Source organism: Prionailurus bengalensis, chromosome D1 (genome assembly GCF_016509475.1).
Source record: "Prionailurus bengalensis isolate Pbe53 chromosome D1, Fcat_Pben_1.1_paternal_pri, whole genome shotgun sequence".
Lineage (NCBI taxonomy): Eukaryota > Metazoa > Chordata > Mammalia > Carnivora > Felidae > Prionailurus > Prionailurus bengalensis.
This window is the reverse complement of record NC_057346.1, coordinates 22,610,769-22,627,594: the sequence shown is the minus strand read 5'-3', so window position 1 is coordinate 22,627,594 and position 16,826 is coordinate 22,610,769. Positions and strand designations below refer to the sequence as shown.

The 16,826-nt window shown below is 37.0% G+C and overlaps 1 protein-coding gene across 2 annotated transcripts in view; it reads right to left on the bottom strand.

The window, feature by feature from the left end:
* Positions 1–713: 713 nt before the first annotated feature.
* CHEK1 (checkpoint kinase 1) overlaps positions 714–16,826 on the bottom strand; it is a 33,264-nt gene continuing 17,151 nt past the window's right edge. For both annotated transcript variants that reach the window (XM_043579743.1, XM_043579744.1), the window contains exons 6-13: positions 14,312–14,500; positions 13,290–13,394; positions 10,461–10,556; positions 6,670–6,778; positions 6,301–6,478; positions 5,901–6,032; positions 3,094–3,195; positions 714–1,589 (exon numbers count right to left, since the gene is read on the bottom strand). In XM_043579743.1, coding sequence (XP_043435678.1) covers positions 1,494–1,589; positions 3,094–3,195; positions 5,901–6,032; positions 6,301–6,478; positions 6,670–6,778; positions 10,461–10,556; positions 13,290–13,394; positions 14,312–14,500 — 1,007 coding nt within the window. In that variant the 3' untranslated portion in view covers positions 714–1,493. The remainder of the gene's footprint in view (positions 1,590–3,093; positions 3,196–5,900; positions 6,033–6,300; positions 6,479–6,669; positions 6,779–10,460; positions 10,557–13,289; positions 13,395–14,311; positions 14,501–16,826) is intronic.

Genomic DNA, 16,826 nt, shown 5'->3' with positions numbered 1-16,826 from the left:
TACTTCTAGGAGAGATGTGAAGTCGGATAGGTTGTAGATAAATCTGCTAAACTGAATAGGATTTGCTGTATTAAGTTTAGAATATGAAAATCATGTCAAAGAGGATTCCTGGGGTTTGGGCTTAAGGGACTGGAGGGCTGAATGTAACATTTACTAGGATGGGAGGAACTAGGGAGGAATGGGTTGTAGGACTGGGACCAAACGTTGGTTTTGGTCATGTGTTCACTATTAGTCAAGTGGAAATTGTCAGCTTGGCTATGGCTGTAAAAGTCTGGAACTCAGGGAAGAGGTCAAAACCTGAGATAACTTTGTTTTTGAGAGTTACTAATGACAAGTTCTCAAGAAGAAAATTCCTTTCATGTTTGAGATTTTACTGGCTCAATTCGTCAGAGCCACCTATTGGTTCAAATTTATTTCTCCTATGAGTATACTGCAGCAACACAATTTACCAGTATACACTAATAATGATAAAACTCTAACCATAAAACTTCATGTTCTTAGCAGACTAAGATGATTAATTTTATAAATTACCAAGAAAAAGGAATACAGGCCCCAACCTAATACATTCAAAAATTAATATAAATTTTATCAGAAAAACAAAGTCTTAGTAAATCTAGCAGATCTATTTCTGTCACAGCTTCTTTCTTTCTCCCTCCTCTATTATTCCCTACCACCTAGAAGCTTGGTCACCAATAAGTCCACAGAGTTAGCTCTTCATTTTCAAAATAAAATTTATTTCTTTAATAAAGAATTAAAATATGGCTGTGAAAGTAGAAAATAATATAGAAAAATATTTAAAATGTGCAACAGTAATTTTAGAGTAAAGGTAGTTAAGCATTAGAGTTTATGCTCAACTTCTACTTGAAAGACCAACCAGTATTATATATATTATTAACCACACTGGAAAAAAACATACCTACTTGCAATTTTAATTAACAGTTATAATTCAAAAACAGATTTATATACTTGGTCATGCCCTTGTGAAAATAGAAGTACAAATCTTGAGGATACATTTTTTGAAGTTGGCTTCACTTTATAGGCTGATAAATCTACTGTCCAAAAGTTACAGGGATTGCTTTTATTACTAATCCATCCATATAACTAAATCAACATGAAGGAAACATGTACTTTTTGGATGAAACCAAATGTTTTGTTAACAATGTGGCAAGAATATCATCTTTCATTACATTGGTATAAAAGCTGGTAAGCTCATGTATTCCCAAAGTATGGTTTCCATCACATGTAGACACTAAACACAAGATGAAGAAATATCTAATGAATTCTATCCATTCGTTCCCCAAATCTTTAGTTACAGTGAAGATACAGGTATTATCTGTATGCAGGACATACAAAAAGAATTGGAAAATGTTTGGCTAGAGGGAAGACAACTCTTCAGGGACTAATGTTTGCAGTTTGCAGAATAGGATAATCTTCTCTAGGAAGAATAATGTCAACATAGCAGCACTATATTCACCAGGAATCCAATGGATCTCTCATGTGGCAGGAAGCCAAACCTTCTGGCTACTCACAACATCACTCAGTTTCCCTTTAATCTTCAGGAAGTGTCTCTTGAATTCCAATCCGTCACCCTATATTAGGAATAATATCCAAAAAAAAAAAAAAAAAAAAGTCAAAAAAAAGAGACTGCCATAAAATCAAACTTTCTTTAGTGGTAACTAAAGGCAAATATCCTTAGGTATGTCCAGCTACAATTCCCTTCAGGTCTTCTTATGAAGACCAAATATTCTCGAAGAAATGGCTACATAAATAATTCCAACTTGATTTTGGGCCCATCACTGTTCCCCCTACACTGGGCTCAGAGAGCAGAAACAATGGCAGCTTGTCTGTTTCAAGCATTGGTAACTCTGGACCTAAGTCACTGTTTTCCATAGGCACTGGGGGTTTGTAAACTAAAATTAAGCTACACAACTACACTGAAATCTTGCCAAAATACTGTGGCAACAAAGCCAGTCATTCAGTCATGAGAAAGATTTCACTACAGTAGGATCTTAATAATTTAATTCCATACTAAGCATCTAACAGCAAAGCTCCAATTTCAGAATGTGACCTATTTCTCCAACCTCCTTAGAGCCATGTACAACCTCTCAGGAAATAGAGATAATGCTATTTTGGTCTTCTATCAGAATGAGTAATCTCTAAAGAAATAACCAGAAATGTGAACAAAACTCTATGTACATGAACATTAATCACAGACTTACTTATGACAGATAAAGATTCATTAATGATATTGTACATTTTGACAAACATATAATTGTAATTAAACAGATGCATTTGGATTAAATAAGAAAACGTTTAGAATGCTTTTTTTTTTGAAGTTTATTTATTTTGAGAGAGAGAGAGAGAGAGAGAGAGAGAGAGAGAGAGAGAGAACATAAACAGGGGAGGGGCAGAGACAGAAGGAGAGAGAGAATCACAACCAGGCACTGAGCTGTCAGAACAGAATCCGATACGGGGCTCAAACTCCTGAAGGGTGAGATCATGACTGAGCTGAAATCAAGAGCCAGACACTCAACCAACTGAGCCAACCCAGGTGCCCCAAAGCTTAGAATGCACTAAAATAATCAGGGTAATTACTGGTGGGTAGCATAATTTAGGATTATTTTTATTTCATTTTTACTTATTTACATTTTCTACAAAAAAGACTTTGTTTTAGAAGAATGACAAGAATGAATGCTCATAACATTGAATGAGAAGAAGCAAGTTACCATATTTTACACATGCCATGTAAATACAAATAAATGGCATTAAAAAAAATCTCTACATAAGAGTATTTGCATATAGTACATACTAAAGAAGTAGTAAGACTACTATAATATAGTAAAAAATAAGTCTCTGTTCTCTCTGGATGACAAGATTAAACTTGATTTTTATTTTCTCCTCTATATGTTTTCATATTTTTTAGGTTTCTACAACGAACACGTAATACTTCTCTAACAAAAGCAAAACAAAGTTTTTTAAAAAAATGTGCTATTCTAGGGGCACCTGGGTGGCTCAGTTGATTAAGCATCTGACTCTTGATTTTAGTTCAGCACACTCTGTCTCTCAAAAAAAAAAAAGTGCTGTTCTACATACCTTAGATAGCCGAAAGTCAACCAAGATCTTCTCATCCATTTCTACCAAATTCACTTTGAAAATCAGTTTATTGTTTCTCCTATCAGTTGTTGATACAGTAACCTAAGGCAATAAAAATCAGGTTAGTCCAAATTACAAAAATATCTATAATAATTCTCACTTCAAGGAATGACTATAAAAAACACACTGGTGTACCATAATTATGCAAAACTAGAACAACACATCATGTTCTGGAAAAATACAAAACACATACATTGCTGCTGGGAATGTAAATGGTGCAGCTGCTTTGGTAAACCACTTGGCAGCTCCTCAAAAAGTCAAACGTAGAGTTACTCTATGCTTTAGCAATTCTATTAGCAGGTATAGAGCTAAGAAATTGAAAACATATTGTTATGGGTGCAATTGTGTCCTCTCAAAATGTGTATGTTGAAGCCCTAACTCTTTACAATACGATTGTATTTGAAGACTGGGCCTTTAAAAAGGTAATTAAGTTAAAAATTAGACCATTAGGTGGGCCCTAATCCAATATGACTGGTGTCTTTGTAAGAAAAAAGAATTAGCATACATAGATACCAGGCATGCATGCACACAGAGGAAAGACCATCTGAAAGCCAAGAAGAGAAGCCTCCAAGGAAACCAACCCTGCTGGCACCTTGATCTTGGACTCCGGTCTCTGGAATCATGAGAAAACAAATTTCTGTTGTTTAAGCACCCAGTCTCTGCTGTTTTGTTATGACAGCCCTGGCAAACTAAAACACATGTAAATTCATATAAAAACTTGTATAAGGGGCGCCTGGGTGGCTCAGTTAGTTAAGTGTCCAACCTGGGCCCAGGTCATGATCTCACAGATCATGAGTTCGAGCCCCACGTCAGGCTCTGTACCGACAGCTCGGAGCCTGCAGCCTGCTTCAGAGTCTGTGTCTCCCTCTCTCTGCCCCTCCCCAGCTCATGCTCTGTCTCTGTTCTCTCAAAAATAAATAAACATTACAAAAAAAATTTTTTTAACGTATGTAGCAGCATTATTCATATAATAGCCTATATGTCCATCAACAGGAAAATGGACAAATAAAATGTAGTCTTCTATCCACATAATGGAATATTATTTGCCCATAAAAAGGAATGAAGTAGTAATGAATGTAAACAACACAGATTATCCCTGAAAACATGCTAAGTAAAATAACACAGACACAAAGAGCCATTTATATGACATTATATGACTCCACTTATATGAACCATCCAGAATAGGCAGTCCACAAAGACAGAAAGGAAATCAGTGGCTGCCAGGGAATGAAGGGAGGGAAGAATGAGGAGTGACCAGTAATTGGTATAAAGTTTATTTTGGGGGCAATGGAATGTTCTGGAATTGAGTGATGATAATAGCACAATCTTGTGAATACACCAAAACCACAAAATTGTACACTTTAAAATGGTTAAAGTGATGATTTTTATGTTATGTGAGTTTTATCTCAATAAATCTACCTGACCAAAAAAAAGTAAGTTACCGCACACAAGGGAGAGGAAAATCAGACTGGCCTCTCAGATTTCTGCATAGTAACAATTTCCCTTAGTTTTTAATTTTGAAAGCTTACAAATCTACAAAACAACTGAAAGAGTCTACAATAAATAACCATATATCCTTCATTGATTTTATCAACCTAGATAAGTATATGTTTACTTGTCTTTTTTGTGTGTGTTTTTTTAAGTTTTTCAACCAAGCTATAGAAGACATACACTTCACTTCAACATATTTCTCCTATGAACACATTCGCCTACAAACCACGATATTATGATAACACCCAAGAAAGTTGACACCGATACAAAAATAATATCTAATATAAAAACCATATTAAATTTCTCCAATCATCCCAATAACACTCTTTAAAGCTTTTTTTCCCCTTTAAATCCATGATCTAGTGAAAGATCATGCATTACATTATTTATCAGGCTTCTTTTTTTTTTTTTTTTTTTAACATTTATTTATTTTTGAGACAGAGAGAGACAGAGCATGAATGGGGGGAGGGCCAGAGAGAGAGGGAGACACAGAATCAGAAGCAGGCTCCAGGCTCCGAGCTGTCAGCACAGAGCCCGACGCGGGGCTCGAACTCGTGAACCACGAGATCATGACCTGAGCTGAAGTCGGACGCTTAACCGACTGAGCCACCCAGGCACCCCTATCAGGCTTCTTTAATACATAATATTCCCCTCATGTTGTTTTTCATGACATTAAAGTTTTTGAAAAACCTAAAGACAGATTAGAATTTCAATGATACAGGGGCTCCTGGGTAGCTCAGTCAGTTAAGTGTCTGATCTTGGTTCGGGAGTTCGAGCCCTGCATAGGGCTGTGCTGACAGCTCAGAGTCTGGAGCCTGCTTCAAGTTCTATCTCCCTCTTTCTCTCTGTCCCTCCCCTGCTCACACTCTGTGTCTCTTAAAAATAAATAAACATTAAAAAAAATAAAAAAATAAAGAATTTCAATGATACAAATATGCCATAATAACATAAACAACAAAAACTGGTAGGTGGGAGCAGGGGAGGTGGAAGAAATATGGGATTATTAATGTATTCATCTTTCATAGAAGGGAATCTTTGTTACTGTTACAATTTAAGTATATGTAGTTTTTAAGAAAATAATGACTTGAGTCAGTATTTTTAATAACCTCAGAGAAGACTTTCAATATTATTTAAGGTAAACAACATTTTACTTAAATCCTTTGAATTTCAATTGTTTCTTTTTTGAAAATATACTGATAATGATCTTTTTTACTCAAATATTTACATTTTTCTTTAGGAAAATCAATGAAACATACCTGATTCATACAGCTCTTTTTCCACTGATAGCCCAGTTTCTCACAAGTCTCTTTCAGGCATTGGTAAGATTTGTCTGCATCCAATTTGGTAAAAAACCGTGTCATTCTTTTAACCAAGCGCTGCCAAGGGTTCTACATGTCAAACAGAGGAGACCTGAATAAATCTGGTATCACCAAAAGCAGTCATGTCACAACTAACTGGTCTGAAAATTCTCTTCTGTGACTTAAGATTCTTATACATCAAAGTATCTTCTAATTCTTCCTTCCTTTGCAAAAAAAAAAATCTGTATATGTTAAAGTGTTAATACAACATTTCTAAGATTTATACATTAAAAAAAAAGGCTTTATGACAAAAAACTAGAGGGTTTTCATTATTATTTGAAAAACTATATTCCCTTACCTGTGAGGATCCTGGGGTGCCAAGTAACTGACTATTCAGGAGCATATGATCAGGACATGTGGGCTGGGAAAAACTGATCCCTTGTACCAGTTTATCAATATATGAAGGACTGGTGTCCCATAAGGAAAGACCTGTCCGTGGTTCTGGTTGGGAACTGGAGTACTTCACATTTTCTTCACTGAGGCATTGAAATATGGGGAAAATATATATTTTTAGATAAAATCAATCTGGCCTTTCTTATATCACATTACCATTCTCACACTAATAAACATTACATTCACTATTAAGAAAAAAAATATATATATATGCATTACTTCTTATGGGAGTACTACATTCAACAACTATTTGATCTTTGCTGATTTATCTTACCTAGAAGCACTGTTCACTGGAGAGAAGTCCAAATTGGATTGAATGTGCTTAGAAAATCCACTAGGAGACTCTGATATACCACCTGAAGTGACTCGGGGCCTCTTTGCCCCTAAAAAACAGAAAACATAAATACAAATATTTTCAAGTCTCCTAAGCAATGTTCTTCAACTAACCCCACTGGAAAATTCAAGAAGTAAAACCACATCTAAATCCATGTATTTAAAGCAAAATAGTTATATAAGACAAATAGTGGCTCTTTGTACATGATTACAAAAGAAATATGATCATTATAAACTTATGATGACTCACTTATCAAATTACACATTTCACAAATCCTGACCTGTAAGCATGTTCCAAGTATGGGGTTAAGGCCACAATTTTAATGGTACCATTTATGGTAAAAGAACAGTGTTCTACGAAGACCAAGAGACCTAGCTAAAAAACCAGAACTTTTAAAAATAGAAAACAATTTATGACAGTGGTGATAAATATTATGAATCTGCTCTATCCAACATTCTTTGCTCCCTGGAAAAGCTTTACCAAGAATAATCATTATACAGAAAATGATGCCACTATAAATTCATTGGTTACTACCATCAGCTGAATCTTCAACACTGTGTTTCTCTAGTTACACAATGATCTCTTCAAAACTTCTATACTCTTTCTACACAATGATCTCTTCAAAACTTCTATACTCTTGTCAAATTCCCATAACGACCCACCCCCACCACCTCACTGCTTTGCATTCGATACCATCTCCAACTGCACAAAGAAAATAAGTCATTAGAAACTCCCTCAATTTGCCACTACTAAATCTGTCAATTTACTTGCACTGCTACCCATCCTTCCCTCTTCCATGCTCCCATAAAATGTTCATCTCTGTACTTGTACGTGAGCCTATGCCCTCCTATCTCAGGGGGTCTTGATTCTCCTTCATTCCTTCTCTCTTGACCTTCAGCCTCCTCCTCTCAACTGGAACGGTCCCAAAACCATTTAAACACACACACATTTAGCTGAACATTTTATTTACTAATTCATTCAAATATTTTATTTTATTAAGCCTACTATACATCAGGCAGTAAGAGGAAAGAAACAGCATGCTGGTATGCTGATGAGAAAGCACTAGAGAGGGAAAAATTAATGATGCAGGAGGAAGACAAAAGAATTGTCTCTGAATAGGCAAAAGAGAAATGGGCCTAGTGCATAAGAGAGAGAGCTAGTATATATCTGGAGCAGACAATTTATTCATAGCAACAAAGGAGAAAGCAGAATATATGAGCACAGAGGCAGCTGGTTAGGTGGCTGGAGATGGTGATGGGAGCTTATGGAAGTTGCCTTATGATTGTTTCTATTTCCCAGTGAAATAGGAAGTGAGAGTGAGGATGGGGAAGGAGGTGCTAGAAGTTGAGAAACAAAAAAAAAAAAGGTATACAAATGTGACTTAGAAGACTGAGGTTGTGAAAGAAGTAGGGAAATGCATTATAATTGCCTGGCAGAATTAAGGGCTCACTTGAGATCAGTGATCCTGAATTTAAAGTGAACATTGTTGTGTATTTTGGTCCAGGTGCAATCAGCTGTGCAGGTGTAAGTATAGAGCAGGTAGAAAACTGGATTAAAATTGGATTAGGTTTTGTCCAATAAGCATGATGAAGAGAGAATAGGGCAGGAAAGCTGAAGCTGAAAGTAAAGAAGTCATTACAATGACTGACCTTGGGATTTAAAGTAGTGACGATGGAACTGAGGACCTAGGGAGGGGACAGGTAAGAGATAGTGAAAAGGAAGTAGAATTAATGGACTTCAAGTCTAGGTAGGGTCAAAGGATTGTTGAAGTCAGGGTACTAGAGGAGGAAGCCAGAAAAAAAATATGCCAGTAGTCAAAGCAGGATGTCTGAAGAGAAGATCACTAGAGAGAAGGTAAAGGAAGTATGAAATCAGGATACTCGAAGGGTCATCCAAATGAATATTTAAATCACCAAGAGCCATGACAGAATGTACAAGAGTCACGTTAGAGAGAGTGACAATGTGGCAGGAGTTTTAAATGGGGGTTCAGAAACTGATTGTCACAAGGAGGGAACATTAGGAAGTAGTCTGATAATATGAGATTCAAAATGAAGAGGGGAGAAATATGAGAAAAAGGGAGAAAGCAGAAATGAAGGACAAAAAGGATGCTTGCCCCACTCCCAGATTCAAGGGTAGGAGTGTGTGGGAAAGAAAACATCACCACTTGAGGGGAAGCTGTGTTCTCAGGAGAGAGCTTGAGTTCAACTAAAACAAAGGGAAAAGGGAAAAGACACATTCAGAGAAGAGTTAAAAACTCCTCACTTATCTTTAGCCATTCTTTCCTCCCATTCACAGCCAGACTTCTTGAATGAGCTGTCTATACTCTGCTTCATTATCTCTCTTTTAGACTATAATCATTGCACTATCAAGTAAAATTACTCCTAGCCTTTCACCGAACCTATTCCTGCCATGATCATGAATAACTACTGGGCAAATTTTCAGGCTTCATGTTATTAATTCACTTAACAGTGTTTGCTACTATCACACATTTTCTTCTGTTGGCCTCACTTTTTTCATATTCTCCAGGTGTTCCTCCCATCTCTTTGGCTACTTTTCTGTGTCCCTGGCCTCTACTTACCACTTAAATGTTGACATTCCTTAAGGTTTCATATACTTAATTTCATCTACCAGTTTAAATTATCATCTATTTGCAGAAAACAACTAAATAGTGACATCTCAAGCCTGGTCCTGTCTCCTGAGTTACACACACACACACACACACACACACACACACACACACACTTATTAGACAGTTTTATTTCTCAAAATCAACATGTCCAAAGCCAAATAAAATTTCTCCCCAATTCTGTTTTTCCTAAGTTATATCCCAGTAAATGGCATCACCATTTTCTGAGTTTGTCACCCCAGAAGAGTCACCCCGGATTCCTAATTCTCTTTCATTTTCTACATATAAACAATTACCAGTCCTATCAATTCTAGTTTGTAAGTTTCTTTGGCATCTACCTCTTCCTTCCAAATCCATTGCTACTAACCCAATCCAAGGTACCATCTTCTCACATCTAGGATAAAAAATTTCAAAAACAATGGAAAAAAAAAAAAAAAGTAGGCAGAAGGACCTTTTAAAACCAAATATACGATCATGTCATTTCCTTGCTTCCTCAATGGCCTTAAGTTAAAGCCCAAAATCCTCAACATGGTTTACAAGGTCCTCCTTCACACTTCGGTCACTATCTACTTCATTTCAAACCTCTCTCCCTCTCCCCCTTCTCTATTCACTCATTTAGTCAACAAACATTTACTGAGAGCCTACAATGTACCACACATCATGCTAACGACTAATGACTTAAAATGACAAGCCAGACATGGTCCATGCCATACTGGTCTTCTTTCAAGTTCCTCAAATGTATCACCTGCCAAACTCTAAGACTCTCTAAATGTTGCTTTCTCTGTTCAGAATCTGCCACTCATCTTGCTAGTACTCATCTGGCTAGGTCCCTTTTAATCTTCGGTTCTTAGATTTAATGTGATTTCCTCAGGAAGACAAGTCTTCTAAGTCACTTAAGACTGGGTCAAACACTTAGCTATAGTACTCTGCTTTTCCACTTTATTAACAAACTTAAAATTATTTTTTGTATTTCTGTTTTTCCTACTACACATTATAACCTACATAAGGACAGAGACCATAGGTATCCTGTATTGTTGATTTGTGATACTGAATGCAAGTGCCTTTTCTTTCACAGAAAAAAATACTTGTATTTTAAGGATATTACCTTTCTTGAGAGGTTTATTGTACCATCTATCTTTTTTGATGTCTGGAATGGTAATCCTTACTGATGGATTCTCAACTAGGATTTTATGCAGCAAAGCTAAAAATAAAATATTAAGACAACATTTACAAAAGAGACATGCAAATTAGAAACTTGTACTGTGGAATATATTCTCTATTGATCTCCTTATATCCAAATATTATTTCCAGGGAGGAGAAAGAATAAAGCTACTTAATTATTGCTTTAATTTCATGCATTTGCTCTTTGCTACTGTCTGTATCTGAGAACGCCATTCCCAGATCTGATGCTCAGTTGTCTGCAAACAAGTAAAGCAAGAACCAGGTGGAAATGTTTCTCCCCACTTGACAACATTAACAAAAAGATTTAAAAATCCTCATCCATTTTCAACACCAAACTCCAGTGTGCCAATATGTCAAGTTACATCCTCATTCACACAGTTTTATAAAGAAAAATTACTTTCTAGTAACTTTTTAAGAGATAGTAATATAAGTAACTGTCATCCTAAAGTACCTTAATTATTTTGACAAAGAACTCACACATCTCCCAAAAACCAAAATTATTTTCTTTTTTTCATTCAGGTTTTTTTGTTTATTTGAGAGACACAGAGACAACATGAGCAGGTAAGGGGCAGAGAGAGAGGGAGAGAGAATCCCAAGCAGACTCTGCACTGTCAGTGCAGAGCCCAATGCAGGGTTTGAACTCATGAACTGTGAGATCATGACCTGAGTCGAAACCAAGTGTCTGCCGCTTAACCGACTGAGCCACCTAGGCACCCCCAAAATTATTTTTTTTTCAATATATGAAGTTTATTGTCAAATTGGTTTCCATACAACACCCAGTGCTCATCCCAAAAGGTGCCCTCCTCAATACCCATCACCCAACCTCCCCTCCCTCCCACCTCCCATCAACCCTCAGTTTGTTCTCAGTTTTTAAGAGTCTCTTATGCTTTTGTTCTCTCCCACTCTAACCTCCTCCAAAATTATCTTCTAATGGACCAAAGACTTAAATGAAAAACTGAAGGTATAAAAACACAAATGAGGGGTGTCCCCCTGGCTGGCTCAGTCAGTAAAGCATGCAATTCCTGATCTCAGAATTATGAGTTCAAGCCCCACACTGGGCATGGAACCTACATAAAAAATAAACTAAGGGGTGCCTGAGTTGCTCAGTTGGTTAAATGTCCAACTTTTGGTTTCGGCTCAGGTAGTGATCTCATGGTTTTGAGTTCCAGCCCCACTGTGGGCTCTGTGCTGACAGCTCAGAGCCTGAAGCCTGCTTCAGATTCTGTGTCTCCCTCTCTCTCTCTACCCTTCCCCCATTCGCACTCTCTCTCAAAATAAACATTAAAAAAAACCACACACACATATGAAAACACAGGAATTTTCTTCTAAAGTTAGGGGTGGGGAAGACCTTGCCAAACATAACAATACAGTCAGAAAACCACAAAGGACAAAATAATAGATTTGAATAAATAAAAATATAAAACTTCTGCACATGAAAATAGCATAAACAAAATAAAAATGCATGGCAAATTGTGAAAAATATTTGTAACAAATGCAAAGATCTAATGACATTAATGTTTTAAAAAATTCAAAGTAATAAGAAAACCTCCCTGCCAAAAAGTGAGTAAAATAAACCATCCACAAAAACAGGCAAAAAGCTAATAATCAAATATTTTTAAAAATATATAAACCAATGAGACTGTGGTAAAATGGTACAAACTTTCTGAAAAGTAATTTGGCAAAGTAAACCATAATAATTTAAAACTGCATACATCCTAGGGGCACCAAAGTGGCTTAGTCAGTTAAACGACTGACTCTTGATTTCAGCTCAGGTCATGATCTCATGGTTAGCCTCACACCAGGCTCTATGCTGATGGTGCAAACCCTGCTGGGATTCTCTCTCTCCCTCTCTCTGCCCCTTCTCACAAACATGTGTTCACTCTCTCTCTCTCTCTCTCAAAATAAATATTTAAAAAAAAAAACAAAAAACCTGTATACATCCTTGATATTTCTGGATTTGCTTTTTAATTAAATGATTTACAGTATGTGCATTACAGGGATGATCACTGGATCTCTTTCATAAGTAAAAATTTTTTTTAAATATAAGTCTTTGAAACAGTGAATTGGATGCATATAGTAAGACATATCCACATAGCAAAATACCATCACAGCTTTCATTTATAAATAATGAGACAGACCTACAACTATAGTCATGGAAAAATGTACTTGACTATAGCATTAAGACAAAAAAAAACAGGTTATAAAATAGCATGTGTAGTATGATCTTATTTTTTGTAAAAACACACACATTTATATACATATACAAAAAACATATACTTGCTATTTATTTTTACAACAGTGTAGAACTATATATCGAAACATTAATAGAAACTATTAACGAGTGCTCAGTGCTGGGATTATAGGGTTTTAAAAAATTGTTATTTTCTAATCTATCTGCAAGGATCACAGACTATTTATGTGATTATTTAAAAGTTAAAAAGAGGGGCGCCTGGGTGGCACAGTCGGTTAAGCGTCCGACTTCAGCCAGGTCACGATCTCGCAGTCCGGAGTTCGAGCCCCGCGTCGGGCTCTGGGCTGATGGCTCAGAGCCTGGAGCCTGTTTCCGATTCTGTGTCTCCCTCTCTCTCTGCCCCTCCCCTGTTCATGCTCTGTCTCTCTCTGTCCCAAAAATAAATAAACGTTGAAAAAAAAAAAAAAGTTAAAAAGAAAAAATTTATAAGAAAAAAATTCAAACAGCACTAGTCTTCATTATCCAAGAAATCAGTGCTTTCAATCAACATAACCCAGTTACCTAGAGGAGCAGAATCAATTTTTTTCCAAGGGTTGAGGTATGTTTTTTTTTCTTTCCAATCAGAATATTCCTGACAACTGTCACTGGGCTGGTCCCATGGCAATTCTAAAAAAGAAACAAGTCCCAGTTTTCTTAGTGTTCATGTCATTATATAGTAAAGATTTTAAAGGAAAATAATCAGTGATACAAATCCATTAAATGTTTCCTCCAAATTAATTCAATATGGTTTTCAAACTAAGAATGCTAACTCATAGAAATTTTAGAGGCACCTCAAAGACAGAAGAACTACTTCTGCCCTACTCTTTGCAAAATTATTCACATGAATTTTTTTTAATTTTTTTTCAACGTTTTTATTTATTTTTGGGACAGAGAGAGACAGAGCATGAACGGGGGAGGGGCAGAGAGGGAGGGAGACACAGAATCGGAAACAGGCTCCAGGCTCCGAGCCATCAGCCCAGAGCCTGACGCGGGGCTCGAACTCACGGACCGCGAGATCGTGACCTGGCTGAAGTCGGACGCTTAACCGACTGCGCCACCCAGGCGCCCCATTCACATGAATTTTAAAAGAGGTTGCTATCGTGATATTTCATTTAGTAGCTCTTCATAAAACTGATTTTTAAAAAGCTTTGACATTAGAAGTTCCAACTTAGTTATAAATAAGTTTACTATCAAAATACTATCACATAAATATGGATTCCCCTGGTTTGTTTTATTTATTTTTGTACAACAAATCTGGCTTTCCATAGACAGGAGTTTCATCATGATTAAAAAGCTCTTGGGGGGCGCCTGGGTGGCGCAGTCGGTTAAGCGTCCGACTTCAGCCAGGTCACGATCTGGCAGTCCGTGAGTTCGAGCCCCGCGTCGGGCTCTGGGCTGATGGCTCAGAGCCTGGAGCCTGTTTCCGATTCTGTGTCTCCCTCTCCCTCTGCCCCTCCCCCATTCATGCTCTGTCTCTCTCTGTCCCAAAAATAAATAAATGTTGAAAAAAAAAACTTTAAAAAAAAAAAAAAAAAAGCTCTTACCTCCAGCCAACATTGCTGTAAGTACTATTCCACAGGACCAAACATCAACTGGTTCTGCATGAAATTCTTTTCTCTTTAGAAGTTCTGGAGCAACATAAGGTAAAGTGCCACACATCTTGTTCAATAAACGCTCACGATTATTATGCCGAAACACTGTTGCCAAGCCAAAGTCAGAGATCTTGAGGTTATCTAAACCAAAGGAAAAATGAATGGCACTTAATAAAGATGTTTTGTAAATAGATATACTTAAAGGAATTAAGTATTACTGGAAAATCACTGGTGTTACTTCAAGTTTGTAGAACTTTTCTACCTTAAAATGACAAAAAAGACATTTTAAAAGAAATAAAAGACATTTTCACCTAGCTAAACCTAGAAAAAGTCCTCAGAGCTTCTATTAACTAAAGAAAAATCATCAATACACAAAACAGTTTGGACCAGGTTAAAGACAATGGAGTCAAAAGGGGCTGTCCTTCTGTAAAAAGGGCACTATAGTCTTAGGCTGAAAGCACAGCCAAGTCCTTCATCAACTTGTACAAAGGGCTGGAAGGAGACATCAATAACAAACCAGGTACAACTTTCTCAGCAGCAAACAAACCCACAGAGCAGGAAGAAAATATGTAAAGACATACCAAAACTAAAGATCCACAAACAGTTAAAATTTCGTGTCAAAGTGGCTAACTTTAGAAAAGGAGGAGGAACTACGCACAGAAAATAAACCAGAAAGGCAAATTTCCTCTAACTTCATCTTTAACACACACAAACTACAAGCAGAACTTTCAACTTACCCTGTGCTTAGTGAATATCCACCACAACTGACTGATGCTATGCTAGCCAATGCAGGTAAGTGAATTACTAAAGAAGATTAACAACAGACAACTGTTGGGAAAGTTATAAAAACATAGGATATTACTAGATCTTATAGCAAGGGAATCTAACCTAATCTTAGGAGTGAGAGAAGACCCCCTATTATCAAGGTGTCAAATGGTATAACCTTTTTAGAGGGCAATCTATCAAAAGATGTCAAAATTGAAATATTCACTCTTTAAACTAGCAATTCCTGGGGCACCTCGGTGGCTCAGTCGGTTGAGTGTCTCACTTTGGCTGAGGTTATGATCTCACAGTTCAAAGTGGGTTCAAGCCCTATGTCAGGCTCTGTGCTGACAGCTTGGAGCTTTGAGCCTGCTTTAGATTCTGTGTCTCCCTCTCTCTCACTGCCCATCCCCTCTTGTGCGGTCTCTCAATCTCAAAAATAAATAAACATTAAAAAAGAATTTTAAACTAGCAATTCCCATTTCCAGGAACACAAACACAGAAATAATCCCCCAAATTCACAAACACAAGGATATTCCTAGCAGTATTATCTGTAAATAGCTTAAATATCCAATAAAGAAATGGTAAAATCTTGTTACACATGTATGGAAGGAAAACTATGTAGGTAAGTTGTTTAAAAAAAGAAAAGGTCTATCTATAGTTCTGACACGGAATAGGGTATGCGTGGAAAAAAAAGGACAAGGGCCATAGCAAATATCCATTATAACATGACCCAAGTTTTATACAGGGACTGCGCAAAACTTTAGAACAGACATCACTGTTCCATTTTCTAAGCTAGAAACAACTTAAATGTCCTAAAATAGGGGACTGATTCTTTAAAATCAGGTATATATATATATCCATACAATATGATATATAATCCATTGATGTTTACCTGTATTTGAATTGGGAGGTAGCTACTGTAATTATCCTTTTAATAGCCATACATGACACAATCTTGACAAACCACTGAGAGTTAGAGTGCCAAGTTACTTCTATGTTACTAATCACTGAAAATACTAATGGATGACTGCAGCATTCCTCAGATTTTATTGTTTCCTTATGTCTGCAACATAACACTCAGGTTAGAGAACTGCATGTAATCAATTCTAAATTGAGGAGTGTGGTTATCTCTGAGAAAAAGAAAAGGGAATACATTTGAGAAGGCATACACAGGACTTGGACTATATTAGTAACATTATCTTTATTTATTTTTAAAAAATTTTTCTTTTTTAACGTTTATTTATTTTTGAGACAGAGAGAGACAGAGCATGAACGGGGGAGGGTCAGAGAGAGGGAGACACAGAATCTGAAACAGGCTCCAGGCTCTGAGCCGTCAGCACAGAGCCCGACGCGGGGCTCAAACTCACGGACGGCGAGATCATGACCTGAGCCGAAGTCGGACGCTCAACCGACTGAGCCACCGAGGTGCCCCAGTAACATTATCTTTTTAAAAAAAGATTATTGGGGCGCCTGGATGGCGCAGTCGGTTAAGTGTCCGACTTCAGCCAGGTCACGATCTCGCGGTCCATGAGTTCGAGCCCCGCGTCGGGCTCTGGGCTGATGGCTCAGAGCCTGGAGCCTGTTTCCGATTCTGTGTCTCCCTCTCTCTCTGCCCCTCCCCCGTTCATGCTCTGTCTCTCTCTGTCCCCCAAAAAATAAATAAACATTGAAAAAAAAAATTTTTTTTAAATAAAAAAAAATA